At 37.5% G+C, this 21,982-nt stretch overlaps 4 protein-coding genes across 6 annotated transcripts in view; 3 read left to right on the forward strand and 1 right to left on the reverse strand.

Annotated features, from left to right (window-relative positions):
• Positions 1–182: 182 nt before the first annotated feature.
• On the forward strand, positions 183–2,830 carry Trf (TATA-box binding protein-related factor). Of its 2 annotated transcripts, none has more exons than XM_076447630.1 (6): positions 183–373; positions 485–597; positions 681–787; positions 1,298–1,541; positions 1,838–2,036; positions 2,117–2,830. In XM_076447630.1, exons 2-6 carry the CDS (start codon positions 499–501, stop codon positions 2,191–2,193), a joined length of 726 nt encoding a protein of 241 aa, XP_076303745.1. In that variant the 5' UTR covers positions 183–373; positions 485–498; the 3' UTR covers positions 2,194–2,830. The 2 variants fall into 2 exon arrangements, with proteins under 2 accessions (XP_076303745.1, XP_076303744.1); XM_076447629.1 differs by having other exon boundaries at positions 183–366.
• On the reverse strand, positions 1,790–5,330 carry 7b2 (Secretogranin_V domain-containing protein 7B2). Its single transcript, XM_076447632.1, has 5 exons — positions 5,199–5,330; positions 4,331–4,421; positions 3,804–4,158; positions 3,207–3,397; positions 1,790–3,097 (listed from the first exon to the last, which is right to left on the reverse strand). The coding sequence occupies exons 2-5, from the start codon at positions 4,400–4,402 to the stop codon at positions 3,026–3,028; spliced, it is 690 nt and encodes a 229-aa protein (XP_076303747.1). The 5' UTR covers positions 4,403–4,421; positions 5,199–5,330; the 3' UTR covers positions 1,790–3,025.
• An 8-nt stretch (positions 5,331–5,338) lies between these two features.
• Positions 5,339–18,764, forward strand: LOC143221935 (uncharacterized). Of its 2 annotated transcripts, XM_076447606.1 has the most exons (5): positions 5,339–11,221; positions 11,721–12,169; positions 12,348–15,167; positions 15,639–16,178; positions 16,507–18,764. In XM_076447606.1, exons 1-4 carry the CDS (start codon positions 11,156–11,158, stop codon positions 16,138–16,140), a joined length of 3,837 nt encoding a protein of 1,278 aa, XP_076303721.1. In that variant the 5' UTR covers positions 5,339–11,155; the 3' UTR covers positions 16,141–16,178; positions 16,507–18,764. The 2 variants fall into 2 exon arrangements, with proteins under 2 accessions (XP_076303721.1, XP_076303720.1); XM_076447605.1 differs by having other exon boundaries at positions 15,639–18,764.
• A 154-nt stretch (positions 18,765–18,918) lies between these two features.
• The window catches only part of Vglut (Vesicular glutamate transporter), a 29,739-nt gene continuing 26,675 nt past the window's right edge, over positions 18,919–21,982 (forward strand). Inside the window, exon 1 of the mRNA XM_076447620.1 lies at positions 18,919–19,060. The gene's annotated coding sequence lies outside the window, so the exon portion shown is untranslated. The remainder of the gene's footprint in view (positions 19,061–21,982) is intronic.

The following is a 21,982-nucleotide window of genomic DNA, read 5'->3' on the forward strand; positions in this document are numbered from 1 at the left end:
GCAAAGGAAAATGTCTCTTAGAATGGTCTCAGGAACCTCCCATTTCAAGGAACGACACTTGTTCTGGGACACCCTGTATATTATTCACCCATTATTCACACTAACATGTTTAGAGGAGTTTGTTCTATGCAAATGGATTCCGGTTCGACCAATGTTAATGCTACGCTCAGCTGTAGCCGCGCTCTGATTTGTCGTTGTTTTTTCTGAACAAAGATGCGAAGAAAATTTTCGTAAAGGAAAACATTACTTCAAATCACTTTATATAGGAATCACCTTTTTCAAGGAAGTGCAACATTTTTGGGACACTCTACACTCTACACCTTATAAATACAAGCTCTGCTGTTGAAAACAGCGGCAACACTGTCTGTATGTGGTAAATCAAGGACACTTATATTGTTGTTTTTGGTTTTCGCCATGTATTAAAATGACCATTAAAATGGATGATAGTCCATATGGTTATAAACATTTTACAATTATTTAACAGTATATACAAATAAAATGACTGCAATCATGCAAGAGGACAACGAATTGAAGAGGTTACTGGGTAACCCGGCGAAAAATGCCAACGACGAAGGATCAATGGCTCCACCGCAATCGGTAATTCTAGAAATATGGTTAGGTGATCCAGGTGATGTGCAACATGCATCTCTTATACAATTCTGTTCGTATTTTTAATTTAGACGAATGTTCCTCGACCGAGCACATCACAAAACGTGAATCCTCAATCGTTGATAAATCCATTAACACCAGCTAATAGCACAAAGGAAGTCCTAGAACCTTGTTTACAGTAAGTAAAAAAATTCTTAATCTGTGAACATTTTATTTCGTTCATCAAAAAATTGTTACTAATATAAGTGTGTACAGCTTGTCAAATCTAGCTGTGCGGCTGAATGTCCCCCGTAAGGGAAAATGACCCCGCTACGCAGTGGTAAATAGGCGGAATTTCACAACGATACGTCACCTGTCAAACGATTCACGTTGCGACAGTTCAGTTAAAAAGTATAGTGATACAAGTGTATTCACACAAACATATATTTAAACAGTTGTTTTGTATGTTTACTGCTGTAAGAAATAATGGACAGTACGCACTTTTGACGAGGTGTGTACTTTACCGTTCAAATGTTGCATCCTTCTTGCGTCGAGTGCGGTCTTTGTTTTCTTCTGCGCATCCCTCTGAATTTGGTCAACCGCACAGCTACATTTGACAAGCTGTAATAGTGCATTTAGTGTAAAGTGAAATTTTGTTTATGTTTTAAGAAAATTTCACGATTAAAGTAAGGAATAATTCTTTTTATAGGAATGTAGTTTCAACTGTTAATTTAGGTATGGAATTAAAACTCATGTATATTAATACAAGAACTAGAAACTCCGAATATAATCCAGCAAGGTTTACTGGATTGATTATGAGAATTCGTAATCCTAGGGCTACTGCACTAATTTTCCATTCTGGAAAGCTGGTCTGTACAGGAGCAAGATGCGAGGAAGATTCTTATTTAGCAACAAGAAAGTTTGCTAGAATAATTCAGAAATTAGGATTTGAAGTAAGGACATGTAACGCATAGTGGTTGATAGACTGTGGATCTTTATGCAAATTCCATGGCTTATTTTATAAAAAAACAGGATGAGGAATAAGTTTAATTTATCAACTACAAACTTTCTTATGGTAAGCTAGAGTAGAGATGTCATTACTGTTTGTCACTATACATGTTTTTTTGTATTTTAAAAATATACAAATACTATAAATGCATAAAGATCTGCAATCTAGTAATCAATATAATGTAAAAATGAATTTGTTATTGAATGTTTATGGTTTATTATATACTTTACATTCTAATAGGTAAAATTTCATAATTTTAAAATACAAAATATAGTTGCCACTTGTGACTTAAAATTTCCAATTAAACTGGAAAACTTGAATCATATACACGGACAATTTTCTAGTTACGAGCCTGAACTTTATCCTGGTCTTATATACAGGATGGTATCGCCAAGGGTTGTGTTGCTTATATTTGTAAATGGAAAAGTAGTGTTAACAGGTAAATATTTTATGTAAAATTAATATCTTTTTACTTTTATCAATTTGTAGGGTCTTGTACAGATTTTTTAAATCTTCCAGGGGCAAAAAATAGAACTGAATTACAAGACGCACTAAATAATATATATCCGATATTAAAGAGTTTTAGAAAACAGTAACAGTATTTCAACTTTTTAATACTTTTCTACGTTTACGTTAAATTTTATAATAGTAGCTGACATTCAGCTTATACTGTGCATACATTGTTTAAATGATGCTACGAACATAATTTATGCCTAGAATGTAATAAACATAGCATCACAACATCTTATAATCGTTTTATATCCGAGGAAATAAACATTAGTTATTGTTTTAAAAAGTGTATGTATTTTTTAACACTATAAACAATAGAAATAGTAATCGATATTTTATCATCGTATGAAAATAAAAATATAATTGATAAGTACAATGCATTTGGTAGAGTTATATGGTTCTGTTTTGCTTGGGTAAAACATTTTTCCAGTGTTATTTATAATGGTCTCAGAAGCATATTTTTTAAAAGGCATGTAATTTGACATCGTCTCGGCAATAATATTTCATTTTGTAAAACAATGATAATTTTCTCATTGTCAAAATATTTAGAATTTCAATAGTCGATTATCTATAACAAATAGACTCTATACAATGCTTGGAAACAACACATATATTTGTAAGATGTTTAAAACATATCTGTGCAAACACTGCTTGCCTGATTCACGAAACGCTTATCAGGTAAGCCGTGTGCATAGTCGTTTCAATTTATTATTATTACTTTGTATCACGATAACAGCACAATATTAAAATATTTGAATAATTTTACTTAGCACCTGGCCTTTATAAACCATATTATTTATCTAATGTGCTATGCATCTGATGAATTACGATCAATACACTTTGAAATATTTGAATTTAATATTCTTGGTTTGTTCCTCCAGGTTCTTTTTCTTTGCAATAAAATATGTCTCAGATGTCTTAGTACTCCACATTTATACCTTTTTTCGCTGCGATAGGTAACTTTTCACCCCTGAAAAACGGATTTTCCTCCTAAAAGAAATGTTACAGTAGATTAGAAACGGTCTTCATCACAGCTACATGTAATACGATTTGAATGACAAAAATAATTGAAACATTTTATACAATGAGCATATCTTACAGCTTGAATTTGATCGACGATTTGATTGAAATTAGAACTCGGTATGTGCATGCTTGGTAGACTGTTACTATTCGAAGAGTCAATAGGGCAATTCAACATGTGCTCTGAATCGCACATACAGTCCTGTGCGCTTTGGTAGTCCCGACTGAACGCAGCAGTGTTCACGAAATTTAAAATGCAATTGTTTTCACCTGCACAAAATAATATTTATTTATAAAGTAAAGACGAATCTGAGATACGCCCGATATAGCGCGCCATTGTTGACCAGTCAAATATGTACAATTTATTTATTTAACATGTTGACTGTCATCGTGGTCACCTGTGACAGGCGCTATTGATTTGCTTGATTCATTAGATAATGACTTGAGTAATTAGTAGACTGCGGATTTCGTGCATTTAGCGCAAAAGTGGGTAGGTGAAACACCAAAATAGTGGACAAATCACATGAATTTAATATTACTCGCATATTATGGGTAACCTATTAAAATTATTAAGAGAAGAAATTAAATTTTATGTAACTCCCTTTTCTTATAATATATACAGATAATTTTTATTTTGCATAAAGATCCGCAGTCTAGTAATGAGGTAAGTACTTACTTGTGTATCCAATGGGACAGGGATTCGGCGGTGTACAATATGCCGGCAACGTGTTCTCAGGTTTCTCCTCTTTGATGCTCTTTGTGCTTCCAGGTTTTATCTTCTGTCTGCCATATGAATCTTTATTATTCATACGCTGATGACTGTACAATGAGCTATGCCGTAAATATTCTTGATCGCGAATGCTGGGATTAGGGTTGAGTGTATCGATACCGTCGAAATCGACTGGCAATTCGATCGGAATTTCTTTCGGTTTATCTTGGTACTCCATGTACGAATCCGCGGAATCCGCGAGATCGTCTTCCATTTGATTAATAAATTTACGAAGAAAATTGTCCACCGGGAATTGGTACTCCTAGAATTGATGAACAAATTAGAGAGTAGACTTAACATACATTACGACCTCGATTATCCGAACACCCGATGCCCGAACACTAAAACTACCTGCTCTATTGCACAAACTTTTATGTCTCACTGTTTAGTTCAGATACTCAAGGTTTTACCGTGCTAGGAAGTTGAATGTGTACCTTAACCATCGGCGGTAAATGCAGTGTGGCTTGAGCTGTGGCAATCGCCATGAGAAATATTGCCCAATACATGGTTTTCAAAGATGTGTACCTAAAAATTCATAATAGTATTATTCACTTGCACCAATCTCGAAAAATACTGTTTATAATTTGAACGAATATGCGGGTGCGTGATAGAAACTTTTATTCCAAGAATGGAAAACGTATATGGTGCTTTCCGGTCGTTTTGGAAAATAAAGAAATTATTTAACTGCTTTCTACATTCGGTATGATGGATGAAAACATAGTACCATATACTGGCGTACAAGATTAAAGTTTACTAACTTATCACAGAACACTTAATTATCATAGGGTTATTAAAAAACTAATGTAATGCATTTTCAAGATTAAGAATATCTATACAAATCAATTCACTATAAAAAATAATGTTATTGTCTAACTCGGTAGAATAGTCTTTTTAAGATTATCACTATAAAAAGAAATTAGATGTAATTGTAAATAATTAGATTGTGGATCCTTTATCCATTTATGACTTCTGAAAATGTTTACAAAATGCTGACTTTTATTTATTCTAGATTTGCAAAGCCTCCTACCAGTGAAAATAAAATTTTATTTGATACCGTTTTCTCTTACTCTTTGTCTACAGAAACTGGAAACTGTATAAACATCCGCAGTCTACAAATAACGATACGATTCGAAAGAACTTCAGTTTCCCTACAGCGTATGTTATTAAGAACAATAAACCCTCAGCACTTTGCCATATGCGCATACAGCTCGCTACGAGCTGGAGAGCAGGACTTTTTGAGAATAATAACTGTATAGGAATTGAAGTATGTCGATTGATTTTTTTTTAAAAGGAAACACTTACCGAAAGATGTGAAACACTAGCAAGACGAGGTGACGGAGAGATTGACGGGGAAATCTCGTTGCTACCACAGAGTCCGGAGTTCGTTGCACATGCGTCTTCAGCAACCGGAAGCGGCGCTGTGCTCGTTTGGAATCGAAGATATTGATCCACCTTTTCCGCGCCACTTTTCCCCTCGTTTCACTGGCTATCACTACCTATTATTCTTCCCGCAAGTCACATTCGTAGAGCCTAATTATAAGCAACTATCATTAGATAGTCTAATCTTCTCACATCCTCTGTCCAACTGCAGTATCTCCATTATCTTCTTTATTAGGAAAAAAATGACGATCTATTTAGTTGCTCATTTTTGATAACGAATATTTTAAGGTCATGGAAATTGTAAATCAAAATTTCAAAATAATTACATTGGTTTGATGGCAGCGTGCCTTATTTGTTTGTTACATTGTTCAGTCATTAACGTTTAATTTGAGTCTTTGATTATGCAATCTCAATGCATGTACCTACGTTCTGTATTTTATTTCATCATTTTGTTCGGGTGAAAAGTTCAAATACATTCGTTTAAAATGAACTGTGTTAATGAATTTTGACGAAACATAGCCATTTTCTTCAAAACCTACTATACATATAGGATTTCTATGATTGGAATTTATTTGCCAATTCGGCATGAAATTTTAGACAATTAATGTTTTGTGTAGCTATAATTTGACCAAATGAATATTTTCGAGTAAGGCGTTTTCATGAAGTGTCCTAGATTATCTTTCCTAAAATAGAGGAACTCAAATCTGAACACGACCTCGTCCAGACTACATTACAATAATTAGAGTTCGACTGCTTCAAATATATCTAACTGCCATCTCGTTCAGATTACTCATAATAATTAATTTCCACCAAGCGAACGTTGCCAACCAAATTGTGTGTTATTTTTATTGTACTATCGATCACATGATCAGACTCGAACGTCCTCCGGTTCGAATTCACGGCAGGAGCGATTCTTCGTATCGATCCTCACACTTGCAAAATCGTTGCTGTTCCCTGTGAAAGTGAACCAGGGAAAGTGTCCTTGCGTCATCCCTCGTTGCAATGCCATCTACAAGGACACTCCATCTGGACAGTGTCATCGTTTCCTGTAGCTCGACTACCCTCGTTTATAAAAATGTCTCCATGCAATTGCATCATGTCATAGTATGTACTTTCACGTAAACGTTCTTCTCGTTCCTGCGATACTCTGAAAACTAATTGTCCATTTACAATTAACCGTGGACACTCCGCCTATCATAACACAGAATATTTTCATGTACACTACTGTGCAAAAAAATGAAGCATTCAGTATAATTATAAGATATAATGACAAAAACAATATCTTTATGTAGAAATTGTATTGTACAATGATTGATTTATTGCATTTAAAGTATTAGATAATCCGAAATAACACATGTTCTCAGAACTATTCAATTAAACAGCGGAATCCTTTTTCAAAACTTACTGTGTTCTTATTTGATTTTTTACGCTTTTCTATTAAATGGCTGGGTGCTTCTTTCTTTTATACAGTAGTGTATATATATAATATGTAAATAAACACTGATATATATTTTCTATGACAATGAAGTCTATGATATTTTCTATGTCTAATAGCAATAAATATCGTGGCACAGAATCATATTTTACAGAATTGTACGAATAAGAGTGCTTCATATAAATGCCGGAGCAACACGGTGCAGTTTTGTTAGTTTCCGCGTTACTTTGCTTTTACTGTTTTTCATTTCGCACAAAGGAATTATGTATAGCATTGCCATTCTTGGCACCGTAGCTACTGTATTATATGTACGAATTCATATTCTCGCTTTCCATTCAAATGCTAGTAGTCATTCCTAGCGTATTTGTTTCCTTGACAACAGAGAGGTAGAGTGAGGAAAGTTCAATTTCGTCACGAGTCAAGCTTTCTAGGAAATCCATAACAGATTTATCAGATCACGGAGAAGGAATCCTATTTCTTCTGAAAATCCGATTCACCTTCACATGAAAATCAATAATCATTACCAAGTTCTTTATTTTCCTGCCTTTGTGAATGAAACATCCATTCTTTTGCTCGAATCAAGAGTTGAAACTGTTATACAAACCCCGATTAACCGAGATTCCGTTATCCGCGGTCTCGATTAATCGCGGTCTTGGTTGTCCGGGTCTCGATTATCCGGCGTAGAGTCATACGCGATATATTGGGTTGGCAAGAAAGTAATGTCGGTATTTTAAGGTGAAGTAAAACCGAATTTTTTTATTCAAGCGATGAACTGTAATCAATAAAATATTTTCTTATTTATTCTATTTGGCAAACGATCATCGAACAAACTGGGAAATATCTTCTTTATTAAAGTTTATTGCTTGAATAAAAAATTGGGCTCTATTTCACCTTAAAATACCGCAATTACTTTCTTGCCAACTCAATAGTACAATGCATACAGTTGTGTCTCGTTACGGATAGGACATCCTCATTATTTTTTGGGGGACTTCTTACGAGTCAAGCACAGTACGAGTAAAGGTCGATTTATACTATTCGCACAAACACGGACCGTTTCCGTATCGGTACCGTTCCGGCACAGATAACTATGTATTTATGCTACCCGTTCGTCGAACGATCCGCATCCGATCACTCAGGTAACAAACAGCGACTCGTCCGTTCGGCTTGACTTCGACCATTCGAAATAAAACATCTTTAATCTTAAAAGTTATAAATAATGAAATACGGAACCGAAAAAATTACCGGTAAATGTATACTAAAATTTATTGCATATGTGTACAAATATTATATCCATATTTTTATAGTTCAGATTAATAAAGCTGTGAACGTGTTGCTCAAAATCTATAATACTTAATCTATTATGTTATCATTCTTATGTTATCTGCCATGTCACCAAAAGGAAAATAGAAAAATACCGATACATATGTAAGTACATGTATTTATTTCGGTTTCGGTATTGTAACGATTTCGGTATTTCTCTATTTCGGTATTATGTAGATACCGATTTCGGTATAGCCTTGTGGTGTAATACCGGTATCAAAATCATACCGGTTTAAAATCTTTGCTTTAGCTTATTAATACTCTTATACGTATTAATGGATAATTAATATATTACTAATTTATTGGTTGACGTGTAGTTTGTCAGTGTCAGTTATAATTCTTAATTGTTTCGTGACTGTCAGCGGGAAATCTCGTTAATAATAACTACAATTTTTACAAATAAATATTATAAAATTCATAGAAACAGAGATATTCAATAATTACATTTTATTATTAGTAATAAAATTTACTAAAATGTGTGCTAATATTAATTATTAATAAGATATATAAGTCACGGAATATCTCGTTTATATATCGTACCCTGTACAATGCAACGTTGACAAAGCACTTATTAAAAGCAAAAACCAAATAAGAGGAAATAAATGTACACATTACAGAAAAAATCCTATCTATTATTGAATAAAATATCTTTGCGTAATTGTAAATGTATAAATTGTGCTTTTAATTTATTTCCCCCAGGTCTCGAGTTGCGTGGTACACCAATATCGTACACGGAATCAGCCGCTTTTGATCGTGTATCGTAGACGATGGGTCTACAGTGCTAAATGGAACTACCGACTATTAGGGGAGCCGAAAGATCAAAAGATCCTCGGCTCTGGTTACGGTCGTATATAAACGTCCATTAACAATCGCCTACTGTTGTGTACTTTTGATTCAATTTCGAAAATCGAATTTCTACTGCGTTGCCATTTACGTGGGAAATTGTGTTTTACCCAAAAATCATAGCAGAAACTCGTGATAACAGAATAGAAACTCTTGTCGATGAATCATATTAATTATTGAATGTTCTATGTGCACGTTTTGCGATCGGTCAGGGTAAAAATATGCTAATTATGAAACCAGCATCCGTTTCGCGATTCATCAATTTTGTTTCATCTTATCGGAATTATTTATCCATATTTAAAAATGAATGTTTACGTAAATACATTCATTTCAACAAATTCGATTAAGAGAGATTTGGAAAATGGGAGAAGGTTGATCAAAATGATTTAATACATACTTATTACTCTTTTGTTAACCATTTTTTAAATTAGAATATGTTCTATTCCTATCATGCCAGGATAGCCATAATCCAGGTTGTACTGTATTTTGTTTATATTATGGATATTGTGGAAATTATAATATGGATATTATGGAATTTTTCAGGTTGAAGGTTTGGCAGTCGAGGTGCTGGTAGACTTTCGATTAGTTTTCTTTGTTTCGGATTGCGACTGTGCTAAAGAAGTCAGAGGATCTCTGTCTCTGAGCGGATTTAGTGTTCGATTTCACCTTTTGAAATTTCATGCCGGACCCTCTTGTCATAATAACCCCTGAACCTTTCTCACCGTGGTGGTTGGCATTCTCGAAATGTAGGCGGCGTGGGGTTGTTACGCTGTGTCTCGGCGTCACAAGTATTGATTTCCGCGGAGCCGTTGTGTGAATGGTCTACACCTATCTCACCCTGGATCACGGGATCCTTGATCTCCATCTCGCTCTCTTCTTCTCCGCGCTATTTCCCGTTTACCGCTTTTCTTGACATTCGCCGGACTCCGTTTATGGGTCTTTCGCCTTCTCTCTTTTTTGCATTTCACTTTTCCCCACCAGCTCTGTTCTTGCTTTCGATACCCGAGCACTTTCAATACTTCTTCTCATTTCATTCTTCGCTTTTTAACACCTTTCTCCTATTGATAATTCATTTTTTCACTTTCGCCAGTTTTTAGAACTACTACAAATGCAGGATCAAGAGTGTCGTAAACTTCGGCCACAGATATTAGGACAACATTTAAGAACGAATAATTATTTAAAAAATTGGTTCGAATGACTCGAGTTTTTTTTTTTAATGTTAGAAGGATTAGAAGGGACAGTTTAATACGTCTCTCGATTTCCAAAGCAGTTTCACATGGATCCTTTTGCTCAACCTGATCTCTCCTTTTTTCATCATGTTCACCCTATCCTGATGAAAGGACCCTCGCCTTCACGAGACACCGCACTTAAGCGAAAACACATTAGCATATTTGCTGGACCCTCAATTTCGCTATCCGACCCCAGTCTCGAGTTAACTCTATTAACTCGCGTAGCCAAAATCGATTTACTGTAAACTTTTCCCTCGAAAATGTATTTCCGGTTCTGTTTTCGCATCCGCCGATCGTGCGAAATCGAATTTTACAACACGGAAGTGCCAACGAATAGCAGCTGTAATGTTATTTTATAGTTCTGATGAAAACAGTTTTAATGATTCGTGAATTAGAATATTAATTATAAACTTAGTACTATATTAATCTGAGTGTAGCCATTAATTTTTAGGCTCCCCATAAGTGCTCGCTTATGGTGTTGAAGATCAATGGGAAAAAATCGATTACCTCGAATATGCTGAAGATACAAATACAAATCTGAATATAGAAATTAAATGGTGAAAAGAAGAAACCGTTTCGACGAACCAGATTTTTATTATCAACTCTTAAACGAGATTTTAATATATACTTCAAAATGCAACACAATAAATGTGTATTTAGCAACTTAATTAATGTGTATTTAATATGTATTTTCATTGAATTCATAAATAGATATCAATTTTACCTTTCAATATCAGAAATGATAAAAGGTCGAATGGTTATGTAATGGTTTTTTGAAAAAAATACAATTCCAAATATCATTGTCGAATGAAATGTTATATTTTAATGCACATCATTTGATCGCTCGTTTAAAAATAAAGTTAACAACCTGCTGAATGTATACGTGAGTATGATTGTGTAATTGTGCATGTATCTCCATCATGCATACGTATGTGCTTTCGATCAACTTCATAGCAGGCGTTTAGGTATAACTTCAGATTTTGAAATGTTGTAAAATGATCGCGGACGTGACGTAATGTTAAACTTTGTACATTTTTGAAGCATACATATATATGGTATATTGTAAAATGTCTGAGGATAGATTATGCGCTGAACTTGATACTAATGAAACATTTGCGGTAACGTTAAATCAATATATCAATTTGATATTGCATATTGTCCTGACAGATTTGTTCCATATACATAAAATATACCGGTTTAAAACATTATTATTGTAAATTTCAAATGAAATATGCATAGAAGCAGTCCTATACACCTAATGTATAGGACACATTCATTCATACGAATTGTTATTTTACACTCGCCAAAGATGTAAGCCCTATCTTAACCCCGAAAAATGGCATCCTAACAACTGATTCAGTAGCTTTAATTTTTGGTTTACCGCCTATAAAAAGCTTTGAAAAATAATAACTGAAAATGATAAAATAAAAGAACTTTGTACAAAAATTATAATAACTGAACATGATAAAGTAAAAAAAAGAAATAGAATTAAAATTTCTTAGCCCCCTTAAAATTATCGCGAATTTTCTACACAGAATTATTTCAACGTTTACATATTTACGTGATCAAAAATGCACTATCAAATGTACAATTTTCAATAAGGAAAACTATTTGCAGGAGACGATTTGTTCGACCAACAATGAGAGTTTCGATTTCTCGAAGTATGGACCGTACATCGACAAGGTCAAACCTTTTCTAGTGTCCAGTTTGGAGGGCAGAATTTACTCGGGCCTGAAAGAGTTCGTTTGCGATCCGAGTTCTCGGTGCTCGAAATGTTTTCCGTGCGTGAATAGGTGGCTAGAAACGAGCGCTGCATGGGCTGATTATATAGATGCGTTTTTCACCAAGGACACCACTGTGGGGGAAGAAATGATTAAGTGCGCGATGAAGTGTCTAGCCAAAGACGGCCTAGTGACACAGTTTACGAATTCTGATGGTTTGAATAACGGGGTGGACAGAATGTGCCACGGGCTTGACGCCATTGTCGTAGATCAGAATGACCTGAAGAGCATGAATGTCTGCCGATACATTAGCGAAAAAGATTATTGGTTATCCGAGGGTTGCGCGTGAGTATTATGCAACGCTTCGCAGCTAAATTAGCCAATGAACTTTCGAAATGTACTTGTAAAAATCCATTAATACAATTAATATATTTAATATTTGCAATGTGTTCATAAAATACTTTCAAAGCAGCATTCACTGCGTAACAAATATTACGAAATACGAATTGTACTCTTCTTACAGAAACGCAGCTTCGATCGATGTGATCTTCAAACCACCGAACGAGCATTTAAAAGGAAATGGTAGCAGCGATCTAGAAGTGGAAGTCGATTCATGTTCTGAACGAACGTGCGAAAGATCTGCTGATCTTCAACAGAATCGAATGAACAACAATACATTGAATCGCGAAGAGAACATTTCAGATTGTGCTTGCAGAACTGAAAATAATACAAGATGTTGGAAGAACACTCGCAACGCGAAGACATGCGACTGCAGAATAGAACGAAGAACTTCTAAGTTAAAAGTTCTGATTTACCAGACGACAAAGGACAATAGTTCGACAGGTTTGACGCCAGTAAAAGTGACCAATCTTACCGTACCCTGCAGACCTAGTCACTTAATCGTTCGGATATTCGAGGCTGCTCCATCGCTGTCCGAGTCCTGTCTGATTTTGATGCGGAAGAAATTCGAGAACGGAATTCAAACTGCGTGCTCCTGTTTGAACGGAATTTTGAGAAAGCTCGACAACGCGGAGATGAAAGAGCTGCGTCTCGTATGCGAGATTCGACCGGGTTATATCGATTTGAACCTTCGTCGTCCAAGGACGTCGAAGCCTCGATTATTCTTGGCCCGTTTGCCGACCTGTCGCAGCCATCCGAAACGAGAATCGTGTTGCAAACACACGTATAGCTGCGAAAATTCCGGAGGATTTCAATATCGCAGGAACTCGGACATTTCGAATTGCTTCTCCAAGCAAAAAGCGAAATGCAACGAAGGGATCGCGAAAGAAATGCGTCATGTCATGTTTTATCTGTCAGGGTCGCACTATGATTCAGTGAGCGAGACAACTCGCTCTTCGAGTGAAGATGAAAAGGTTAACGAGAAGGTAATAATGGGGCGACTATGCTCCGAGAAAAAAGTTTCTGAGAAAGACATGAAGTTTGTGTGGACGAGGAAACCCGTTAAGGAAGTTTCCTTTTGTTTAACTAATGAGGAAGCGAAAGAATCGGTAACTTCTTCTGATGATAATAATACTGAAAGGTCTTGTAAATCGGAAGTTTGTGATAACGTAGATCGATCGTATATCCAAGAGGAAGTAAGCCATGTGCGACACGAATGTAGCCACATTAAGCAAACCGCTGTCTCATGTGATAAAGATATTAGTAACAACATAGTTGCAGAGAGGACAGCAGACAATATAGAATCGTGCGATTCCGGGTCCAGTTGTTATCCAGATAGCTTGAGAAAGGTTGAACAAAGCGAAGACTGTTCGATGTTAGACAATTGCAATTCCCAACAATGCCTGTGTCATGTTCTTTACGCGAGATCCGACAGAAACGCGAAAGAAAACGCTGAATCGCAAAGTGCCGAAAATATGGATGAAGGGGACAATGTTCAATTATATTGTTTGCAAAATGACATACCGAACTCCACGGTGAAATCGGAAAGACAGCAGATCGGAAATGGCATCATCCAAATGAAAAAGAGTAATTCCGTGGAACAGAGTGCTCCAACGAAGAAAGGAGCATCAGGAGCAAAACAGACCGCAAAGCTCGGTGAAAAATTCAGTGCCGACTCTATTTGCTCGTTGAAGTCCAATTACACCGGAGCGAGCTGTGACACGAAGTGTTCTTGCTGCGGTGAGGACCTTTCGGACGTGGAGATCAATATCAAATCTGAAAACTTGACCATTTCCATCGAGTCTAAACTAACTGCTTCGAGAACGGAAGTCTCGATCAGAGAAGATGAGCCAAATGAAAATAAACCGTATCCTGCGCCTGTGAGAACGGTGGAAAACGTCGATAGAATATTCTGCATGCAAGATTCTATGAGAACTTTGTCGTCGAACAATTTTTCAGCTTTTCAGCCGTCGAGAATGATTTCGCACGTCGAACGCGAGAATACAGGATCGTCGATTCAAAATTTCAGAGCGACAGCGTTGTTCGACCGTCCCGAATCTTCGAATAAAAAGATGATTAATTATAAAATTGGTAGAACAATATCGAACGATGTCTGCAAAAATTCGGCAGCGATTTATGATGGTAAACCAGGTGTGATGGAAGCTGATGGTAACCACGAAATAGTTTCCACGAATACAGAACAGTTCTCTTGTCGATCGAACGTTCCGGGTAGTTTACTGGAGAACGACCTTCGTGGCAGAGATCGCGAGAGGAAGCCCGGATCCCCGTGTCGTCGAACTTCCCTCAGATCGAAGTTCCAGAAGAAGTCGAGGCACTCGATGCGTTTTACGAACCGCGATTCGTATTCTACGCAGGATCTTCGCGAAGGGAAGAGCAAGTCGCACCGTAAGAAAGTGCAGAATCATTCGGACTGTTCCTGTAAGAATCGCTTTTGGAATCGCGGGGTTACTTCCAGTTACCTGTGCGGCTCTTTTCCAGCGGCGTCCCTCGATCGATTAAAGTACTTGATCCGCAAGAAACTTCGCAGACTGTTGCTGGAGGAGAGAAATAAAGGCACCAACACCTCGAAGACGTTCCTGAGGAACGAGAGATACTACGTCAGTGCCTCCAGCGAGAAACTGAACGAGGGTATCCGTGATACCAGTTCCAGCGATCGCCTAAATCATTGTTCTTGCGTTATCGGAGATTCGGGTGGGATTGAGAGCAATGCTTCCAGAAGGAAGAAAGGTACCTTAGACTATGCTGTTAAATCGAGATGCCAGAAAGTAACTCGATGCGGTGTATTCAAGAGAATCAAGGTCGCGAGGGATTCCAGTTCGAAACGTGACTCGAAATTAATCGGTACTTGTTGTTCGACTGGTGAGGGAACAAACGATGTGAGACGCACGTTGGAAGCCATGAGTATAGGAACAGCTGGAGACAGGTAATCATTCAATTCATGGAAACTTGTTTTCTGACGGAAGACACATTGTAAATCCTAGGATCTTTGTGAATATCTTTTTGAACTACATATTACTTGTGGTGATTCTTATGCTGTATAATCTTAAACAATGCTTGAGTGACAACCTCTCTTCCAGAAGGCACTGCGCCGCACGATGAATACAGATGAAGGAATATGAATGCAGGGTTTTCTAGAAAATTGATTTTCTGCAAAATGAAATTTGTTCAACGCAGAAATACGGCTTCTCAACATTTACGTGTTTCTTTTTTCGAGAATTAGGAGCAGAGTTTTCATTAAAAAATATTTTCTTCGTGTAGTAGCTAACATCAAATGTTAACAGAATTTTAACGAATCTGTTATTTCGGAAGAGATTCTGTTACTCTGACATTTTATAAGTTTTCGCAGATAAAAAAATTACAAGTTGTGCAAGTATTATATGTTTTTATACCATAGTTCTACGAAGAGATTTTTCGTCGAAGACGATGCGAAGCAGAGTTGCAGAAAGAACGAGAAGCAACTGGGAGTAGATGGAGTAATTTATACAAGAAGTCAGAATCGGAAGAAGAAGTGTGAAAATCAATTTTGTACAAATTCGCCCTCCAAACGGAGTTCAATGAAAAGTCCTTGCGGCAATTGTCGCGTATGCGATTGTTCCACGAGTTCTTTCGAAGCAGCGAAGACCAAAAAATCGATTTGCAATATGTCATCTGGGGATATAAGAAATACACGAAAATCGAAAAATCTAAGGCTGTTTAAAGGGCGTTTTGAGTCTAGAGTGAATTGTGACAAGGATATCGTAATTTTTTACAGCGACTATGAAAGATATGTGAATGATATCTGCGCTGACTTCAGATTGAAATTGTTGCAATATGTTGCACTTTGTAAGAGCGTGAAGGATACTTTCCTCAAAAGGTTGCAATCGGATGCTTTTGTGATAAGATCGAACTCGACATAGCTAATGTGGTCGATTTTCCCTAATGGCTGTTGTGAACGGTATTTACATTGCAATGATGAAATGTTATTGGGGGTACACTAAGTATTTTTGAAACTTATTTCAAGCTCTTTAGAAACATTCATTTATATCGTTGCGTTAAAAAATGATTAACTCTATAAAATGTTAAACATATGCGTGTGCCAGTAGGTTTCATAATTAATATTGCATTCAACTCGGATTCAATAATCTCAGTAAATTTTCATTTTTATCGATATTGTTAAACTAAAATTTCATTCCCGCTATTCTATAGAAAAATGGGTAGATACTTTATATTTTTGTAATATTGTAGTTGAGAAATCGCATTTTCTAAGATATCATCTATTACAGATATAAATAAATGATAAGGTCTTGGGGACCAAGATACGTTCAATTTCTTCGTCGCCTTTTTTCGTGCGGACCATGAACTACTTCCACACATACATTCATCGCGAAATAATTTTTCGCATACTTATCTAGAAATATGAGGAAAATATAAGTACTATACATTTTCTATTGGTCTGTAAATGCGTCGAATTTCTGGCGATTTTCATAATAAAAGGTATAATTATAGATCGTATACAAACTTTATATTACTTTACAGTATTTTGTTCAATTTACAAAGAAACTTTATATTAGAATACAATTCAATAAAATTAAATGAAAACAATTTCGTCATTCTCATTCTTCACTCGAACAAAATCGTATACCAACATTTATTGTTCATCTACGAACAATCAAAACTCAACAAAATAATTTTCCAGGTTTGACTGTTGAATCCAATAAAAAATGTGATATAGATCAAAGTCAAAATTGAATATTTGCGAGGGCAACGAATTAATTTGTACACCTAATATAAATATAAAATGTATACTATTCCTACACTAAGTACATAGCTATTATCGAATATTGAATCGTAATAACACCAAAACCATAGAATATGTCATTTCTCCGTTGATTCGCAATAATTCACTATCGGCTGATTATAATCGTGCATAAATGGATTTCTGATTAATGACCAATTAGATGATGTTGTTCAAAGCTGATCGATAAGCATGAAACTCCGTGGTGGATCAATGGCGGAATAAGTGTTCGGCAATGAAAATTTCCTGTCGGTTTCTTGCCGCGAACGATAGTGAAAACCCCGAGTTATTTGAGGCGTGCGGACTCCGCAGAGGAGATAAAGTATTGTAGACCAACCATTGAGAGCACCAGCATCCATCCCTCTGGCCAGATCGATATTTCCTGGCAACCACTGGAGAGGGTACCCACACCAGTACCAACACTCTGTGTTTGTAACAATGCAAGTCGACTCCTAACGGCTAGCGAAAGATTTGAGCTGTCTGCACCCCTGATTTTCTCCCTTGTCCTCTCCTGATTCCTATCCCTCCGCGATTTCCCCAAGGGAACCCCGAAGGACATTCAGCAAACTGCTTACAGCCCCTGGCCAAAAAATTAAGACCACACAGGATCTTCAATATTCCTCGTGTTTGTTGTAAAATTTATTGGCCCGAATGATATTTAATCCCGCAATCATTAGACTGCGAATCTTCATGCAAAATAAAAACTGTTTGCATCGATTGCAAGACACAGGAGCCAAACGGAAATTTCTTCTTTAGTTATCCTATTATTTCTATGCATTTATAAAACTGAATAGATCAAATATGAAACAGTGAACACATTTAAAGAACTTAAAAATACTGCCGTATTATTGTGAACTAATTGAAATCGTTAAGAAAAGAAATTAGTGCTTATCTAGTTCTTGTGTCTTGCCATTAATGCAAACAATTTTCTATAAGAATCCATCTTTTAACCGTGCCTGTGGTTGTACAACAAAGTATACAACAATATCTGGGAAGTAGTATAACCAAGGATTTACCTGCTGTATTTTGTTATTGCAACGAATGTTTGGAGATTAAACATGTTACGAACGATTCGCGTATAATGCCCGTAACATAAGTGTAGAATTCACTTAAGTAGAGATAAACTTTGTTGTCAGACGATCGAGACACGTACGCCTACCCCGTGCAGGGAAATCAGCCGATTTTAATCAGACGTATTTCTGCACGAGAGTGCTGCTCACACTCGCACGTCAAAACTAGAAAAACCTTCGATATCCTGTGCGATCTTATGAATATGGAAATTTGAAAATTCATAACAATTTACATTTAAATTGATTTTTCCCAATTCCGACTGAGCTCAATTTTTCCAGAATACTCATTACGCATCATCTACTAAACCAGTCGTCGTAGCTTTGTTGAAAGACTGAAATTGTTCGGCCCATTTATAAAAATAAAATAATTCTGACTCTGTGTGTGATCAATTATGCGAATCACTATATGTACACCTAATATATCGTCCTACCGCGTGTCATTCGTAAAAACTAGATCGACCAGCTTCGACTAACCCATTTTTCAGCGATCGTCCCCCGTGACAGTCGGTGACCAGTTAACGCGTTCCACCCCCTAGCCTGAAAATTGTCATTAGTTACATGAATAAGCTTCGGGAGGAGGGAAGTAGGTGTTCGCCACGTTTTCGTAGCCGGGTTGACGATGCATGGACATTAACGTTAATACCGTTACGATTCCTGTTCCTGCGTAACGTTTTATTGTTGCAAAAGCGTTGGTAGTATCGGGGTACAAAGCCCCGCCTGGGGTCGATCCGAAGGGGTTGCAACCGGCTTGGATTGGACGACAGTATCGATGCGTCGGCGGGTCCAGGCCAATGGCGTCGTGACGCTGGGCTGCGCGGACGCCGTGACCACCAGCTGAACTCGCTGTACCCTGCTGCTGCCGTGGACGCCGCCGCCGACGACGTCAGGCGACGTCGACGACGTTCTCCGTCGCGTACCCCGCGCGCTACCGCTACCCGCTCCTCTCGTAACCATATCTGGACTTAATTATTGGTGAGTGTTCCCATTTCCTTTTCTTTTTTTTCATCATATTCTCTTCTTCTTCTCGAAATTCCGAATCCCCTTCAACCATCGTATTCGCCGATTTTCGAAAAAAACCGATCCCAAAGGAGTGGTTCCATCTACGCCTCCCCAAAGAGAGAGATCCCCTAACGATTGTAAGACGACCGTGGCAAGAATCCTTACGCACAGTGATCCTCAATAAGTGTGACATCGTATCGTTATAACTGTGAATCTCCCGTCGAGGAATTGCTCCTCCAATTTTGAAGATTATTGCACGTTTTATATTTTGCTTCTTCGTCTCGCAATTCCTAATCCCCTTCAACCACTAAATTCGACGTTCCGATCGTGAAGGAGTGGTCCAATTTGCACTCCCTCAGAATTTGGAGACAATTTTGAGGCAATTGCCACGTATAGCACAGTGATTCTCAATAAGTGTGACATTTTGTCGCTATATGTGTGTCAATCCCCTGTCGTCGAAATGCCTCCCGAAATTTTCGAAAATATCTTTCTCGAATTACTATTCGACCACCGAATTCGCCAATTTTCGAAGAAACCGATGGCAAAGGACCTGTTTCCTAAGAAGAGAAACTTCATATCCGAATCCCAAATTCACTTCAATCATCAAATTTCGTCGATTTCCGAAAAGATCAGGCTCCAATCGTGATGGAGTGATTCCACCTGTACTCCCAAGAAAAGAGATCCCTAACAATTTGAAGACGTTTGTGTCCAGAATTCATACGCACAGTGATCCCCAATAAGTATGCCATTGTGTTGCAACAAATGTGAATCCCCGTCGTCGATTTGCCTCCCGAAAATTTGAGGATTATGTTTCTCTTCTTCATCTCGCAATCCCGAATCCCTTTCAACCACCGAGTTTGCCGATTTCTAAAAAAAAACCAGCGTCCCAATCGCGAATCCGAATTTCCTTCAATCATCAAATCTTCTCGATTTTCGGAAAAGAACCAGAGCCCCAATCGCGAAGGAGTGGTTCGACCTGCACCCTCAAGAAAATACATCCCCTAACAATTTGGAGACGCGAGTGTGTCCAGAATCCATACGCACAGTGATCCCCAATAAGTGTGACATCGTATTACTATTATTGTGAATCCCCCGTCGCGTCGGCGAAATGCCTCCCGAAATTTCGAGGATTATTGAGCGGAATGATGAGCCCCCTTGGATCATCGAGTGAGCAACGAGTTGCTTGTGTGTGACAGTGATCGTTTTCGAGGTTTCAGTTCGGATCGGTTGGTTTGGTTTGATCGTATCGTGATTCTGGTCAAGTGCAGTGATAGATCCGGAGATCTTGCGAACTTGTCCGAGATCGAAAGGATTTCAGCGACTTTTTTTGTATTGATCTGGTGAGATCGGACTCCTGGCTCGCTCGTTCGGCTCGGCTCCTCTTGGAAGACTCCTGTACATCGCGAGAATTATAGTTTTGTTTTTATGCTTGTATGGCAACGTTGTGGGCGATACCAGTAATATTGCAGCGATGACATTTTTATCGTTTTGTTAAACGAGTTCTAACGAAATTGTGTGGCATTCTTTAATTCTCGGGTGGCGGGACTTGAGTTCATTTTTATACAAAGTTATAAATATAGAAATTCTAATTTTTTGAAACAGTGTGTTCGAAGATAGTGAGAAGAAATTGTTGCGTAAGGATTTGAATGAATCTAACCATGGCTGCCATGAAAAGCATCCACCTCGTATGGGTTGATTGCAGAAGCTCAAATTTCAAACAGTAAAATACAGGCATAGTTGTTCCGGTATATTCCACGATTATGGCAAATCTTGTAACTAACAATCTTCGAAAACGTGGTTAATTTTATGCACGACGATGTCTATGAAAACAAGCTAATTCGCCTAAAAGTTATGGTCGTAGATAATGATATACTTGAAGGGTTCCATTTTACGAATGAAGAGCATTATTTTATCAACATTAATCTGCTATTTTTTGTGCGAAACCAAAATTTTCTGCGCCAATTTCAAGAGATAGAAACAAATGAGGAACTTCTTTCTTTCTATATTAATTTGAATTACTAGAAGATGATTCAGATTTCATACGGTTTTTATGATAATATTGATTAAACTAAAGAAGTACATTATAATATGTTAATAACTTGGAATGAACAAATCTGAAATCCGTCATTTTGACAGGCTCGGCAGCTCCAGTGCTAAATTCTTTGAATCTTCCTACTGCTCCAAACTTCATCGACTCAATGTTGTCATAAACGCGTAAAATCGTCTACAGAATTTTTTCAACGCCGTGTCGCCTATCTTTCTGTTTGGAATCGAGTCCGAAAAATGATCCGCTCCTATTGAACGGGATAGGACACTCTCAAGTGAAATCGGCCGTTTCCATCTTCGCTGTTCCACCCCAATTCGTTAACGCACGTGCTGCGCATTTTGCGTCTATTGTCTGTCACGTGCCGTTTTAATATCCGAGTGCCATTGTCCCGCGACACGTCTCTTTACGATCGGCTCGATAAGTGCGTCTGCCATGTTTTGTTTAGGTGAACGCATGATTGCTTCGGGGTTCGAAACAGGAAAGGCTTCGATCGATCTGCTCCACGAAATGAAATGGGGGATTTTTAGAAAAGAAAATTTTGTTGAAGGAAAAATGAAAATTCGTAGCGATGCAAGGTATTCCACGGCTTCGTTTCTCTTCGAATTCTCTCTCGACGAGAGCGTTAAACGTTAACGTTCGAAAACTCCACGCTTAACGCTAATCAAGTTTCGTCCCAACCCTCGAAAAAACGTTTCGGTGAAAAGCTCAAATGAAAAATATGACCCAGGGACAGGCTGCGCGTCTCTTCTCGCATTTGCCACCCTCCGAAGACGTTCCCCAGAGAATTCGGGGATTAGGGCTGGAGAGACTACCACTCCAAATAAACAGCCCTACTCCGAGGTTCCCCC

This window comes from Lasioglossum baleicum, chromosome 3 (genome assembly GCF_051020765.1).
Source record: "Lasioglossum baleicum chromosome 3, iyLasBale1, whole genome shotgun sequence".
Classification (NCBI taxonomy): domain Eukaryota; kingdom Metazoa; phylum Arthropoda; class Insecta; order Hymenoptera; family Halictidae; genus Lasioglossum; species Lasioglossum baleicum.

Excerpts from the sequence above, each read along its gene's own strand:
- 7b2 (XM_076447632.1), bottom strand. The coding sequence starts at position 4,402 with ATGTATTGGGCAATATTTCTCATGGCGATTGCCACAGCTCAAGCCACA. Across the intron at positions 4,159-4,330 it reads ATTTACCGCCGATGGTTAAG|GAGTACCAATTCCCGGTGGA; the intron begins GTACACATTCAA and ends CATCAATTCTAG. Across the intron at positions 3,098-3,206 it reads TCGTCGATCAAATTCAAGCT|GAGGAAAATCCGTTTTTCAG; the intron begins GTAAGATATGCT and ends CATTTCTTTTAG.
- LOC143221935 (XM_076447605.1), top strand. The coding sequence starts at position 11,156 with ATGGTATATTGTAAAATGTCTGAGGATAGATTATGCGCTGAACTTGAT. Across the intron at positions 11,222-11,720 it reads ATACTAATGAAACATTTGCG|GAGACGATTTGTTCGACCAA; the intron begins GTAACGTTAAAT and ends AACTATTTGCAG. Across the intron at positions 12,170-12,347 it reads TGGTTATCCGAGGGTTGCGC|AAACGCAGCTTCGATCGATG; the intron begins GTGAGTATTATG and ends CTCTTCTTACAG.
- Trf (XM_076447630.1), top strand. The coding sequence starts at position 499 with ATGACTGCAATCATGCAAGAGGACAACGAATTGAAGAGGTTACTGGGT. Across the intron at positions 788-1,297 it reads GTCCTAGAACCTTGTTTACA|GAATGTAGTTTCAACTGTTA; the intron begins GTAAGTAAAAAA and ends TTCTTTTTATAG. Across the intron at positions 1,542-1,837 it reads TTCAGAAATTAGGATTTGAA|GTAAAATTTCATAATTTTAA; the intron begins GTAAGGACATGT and ends ACATTCTAATAG.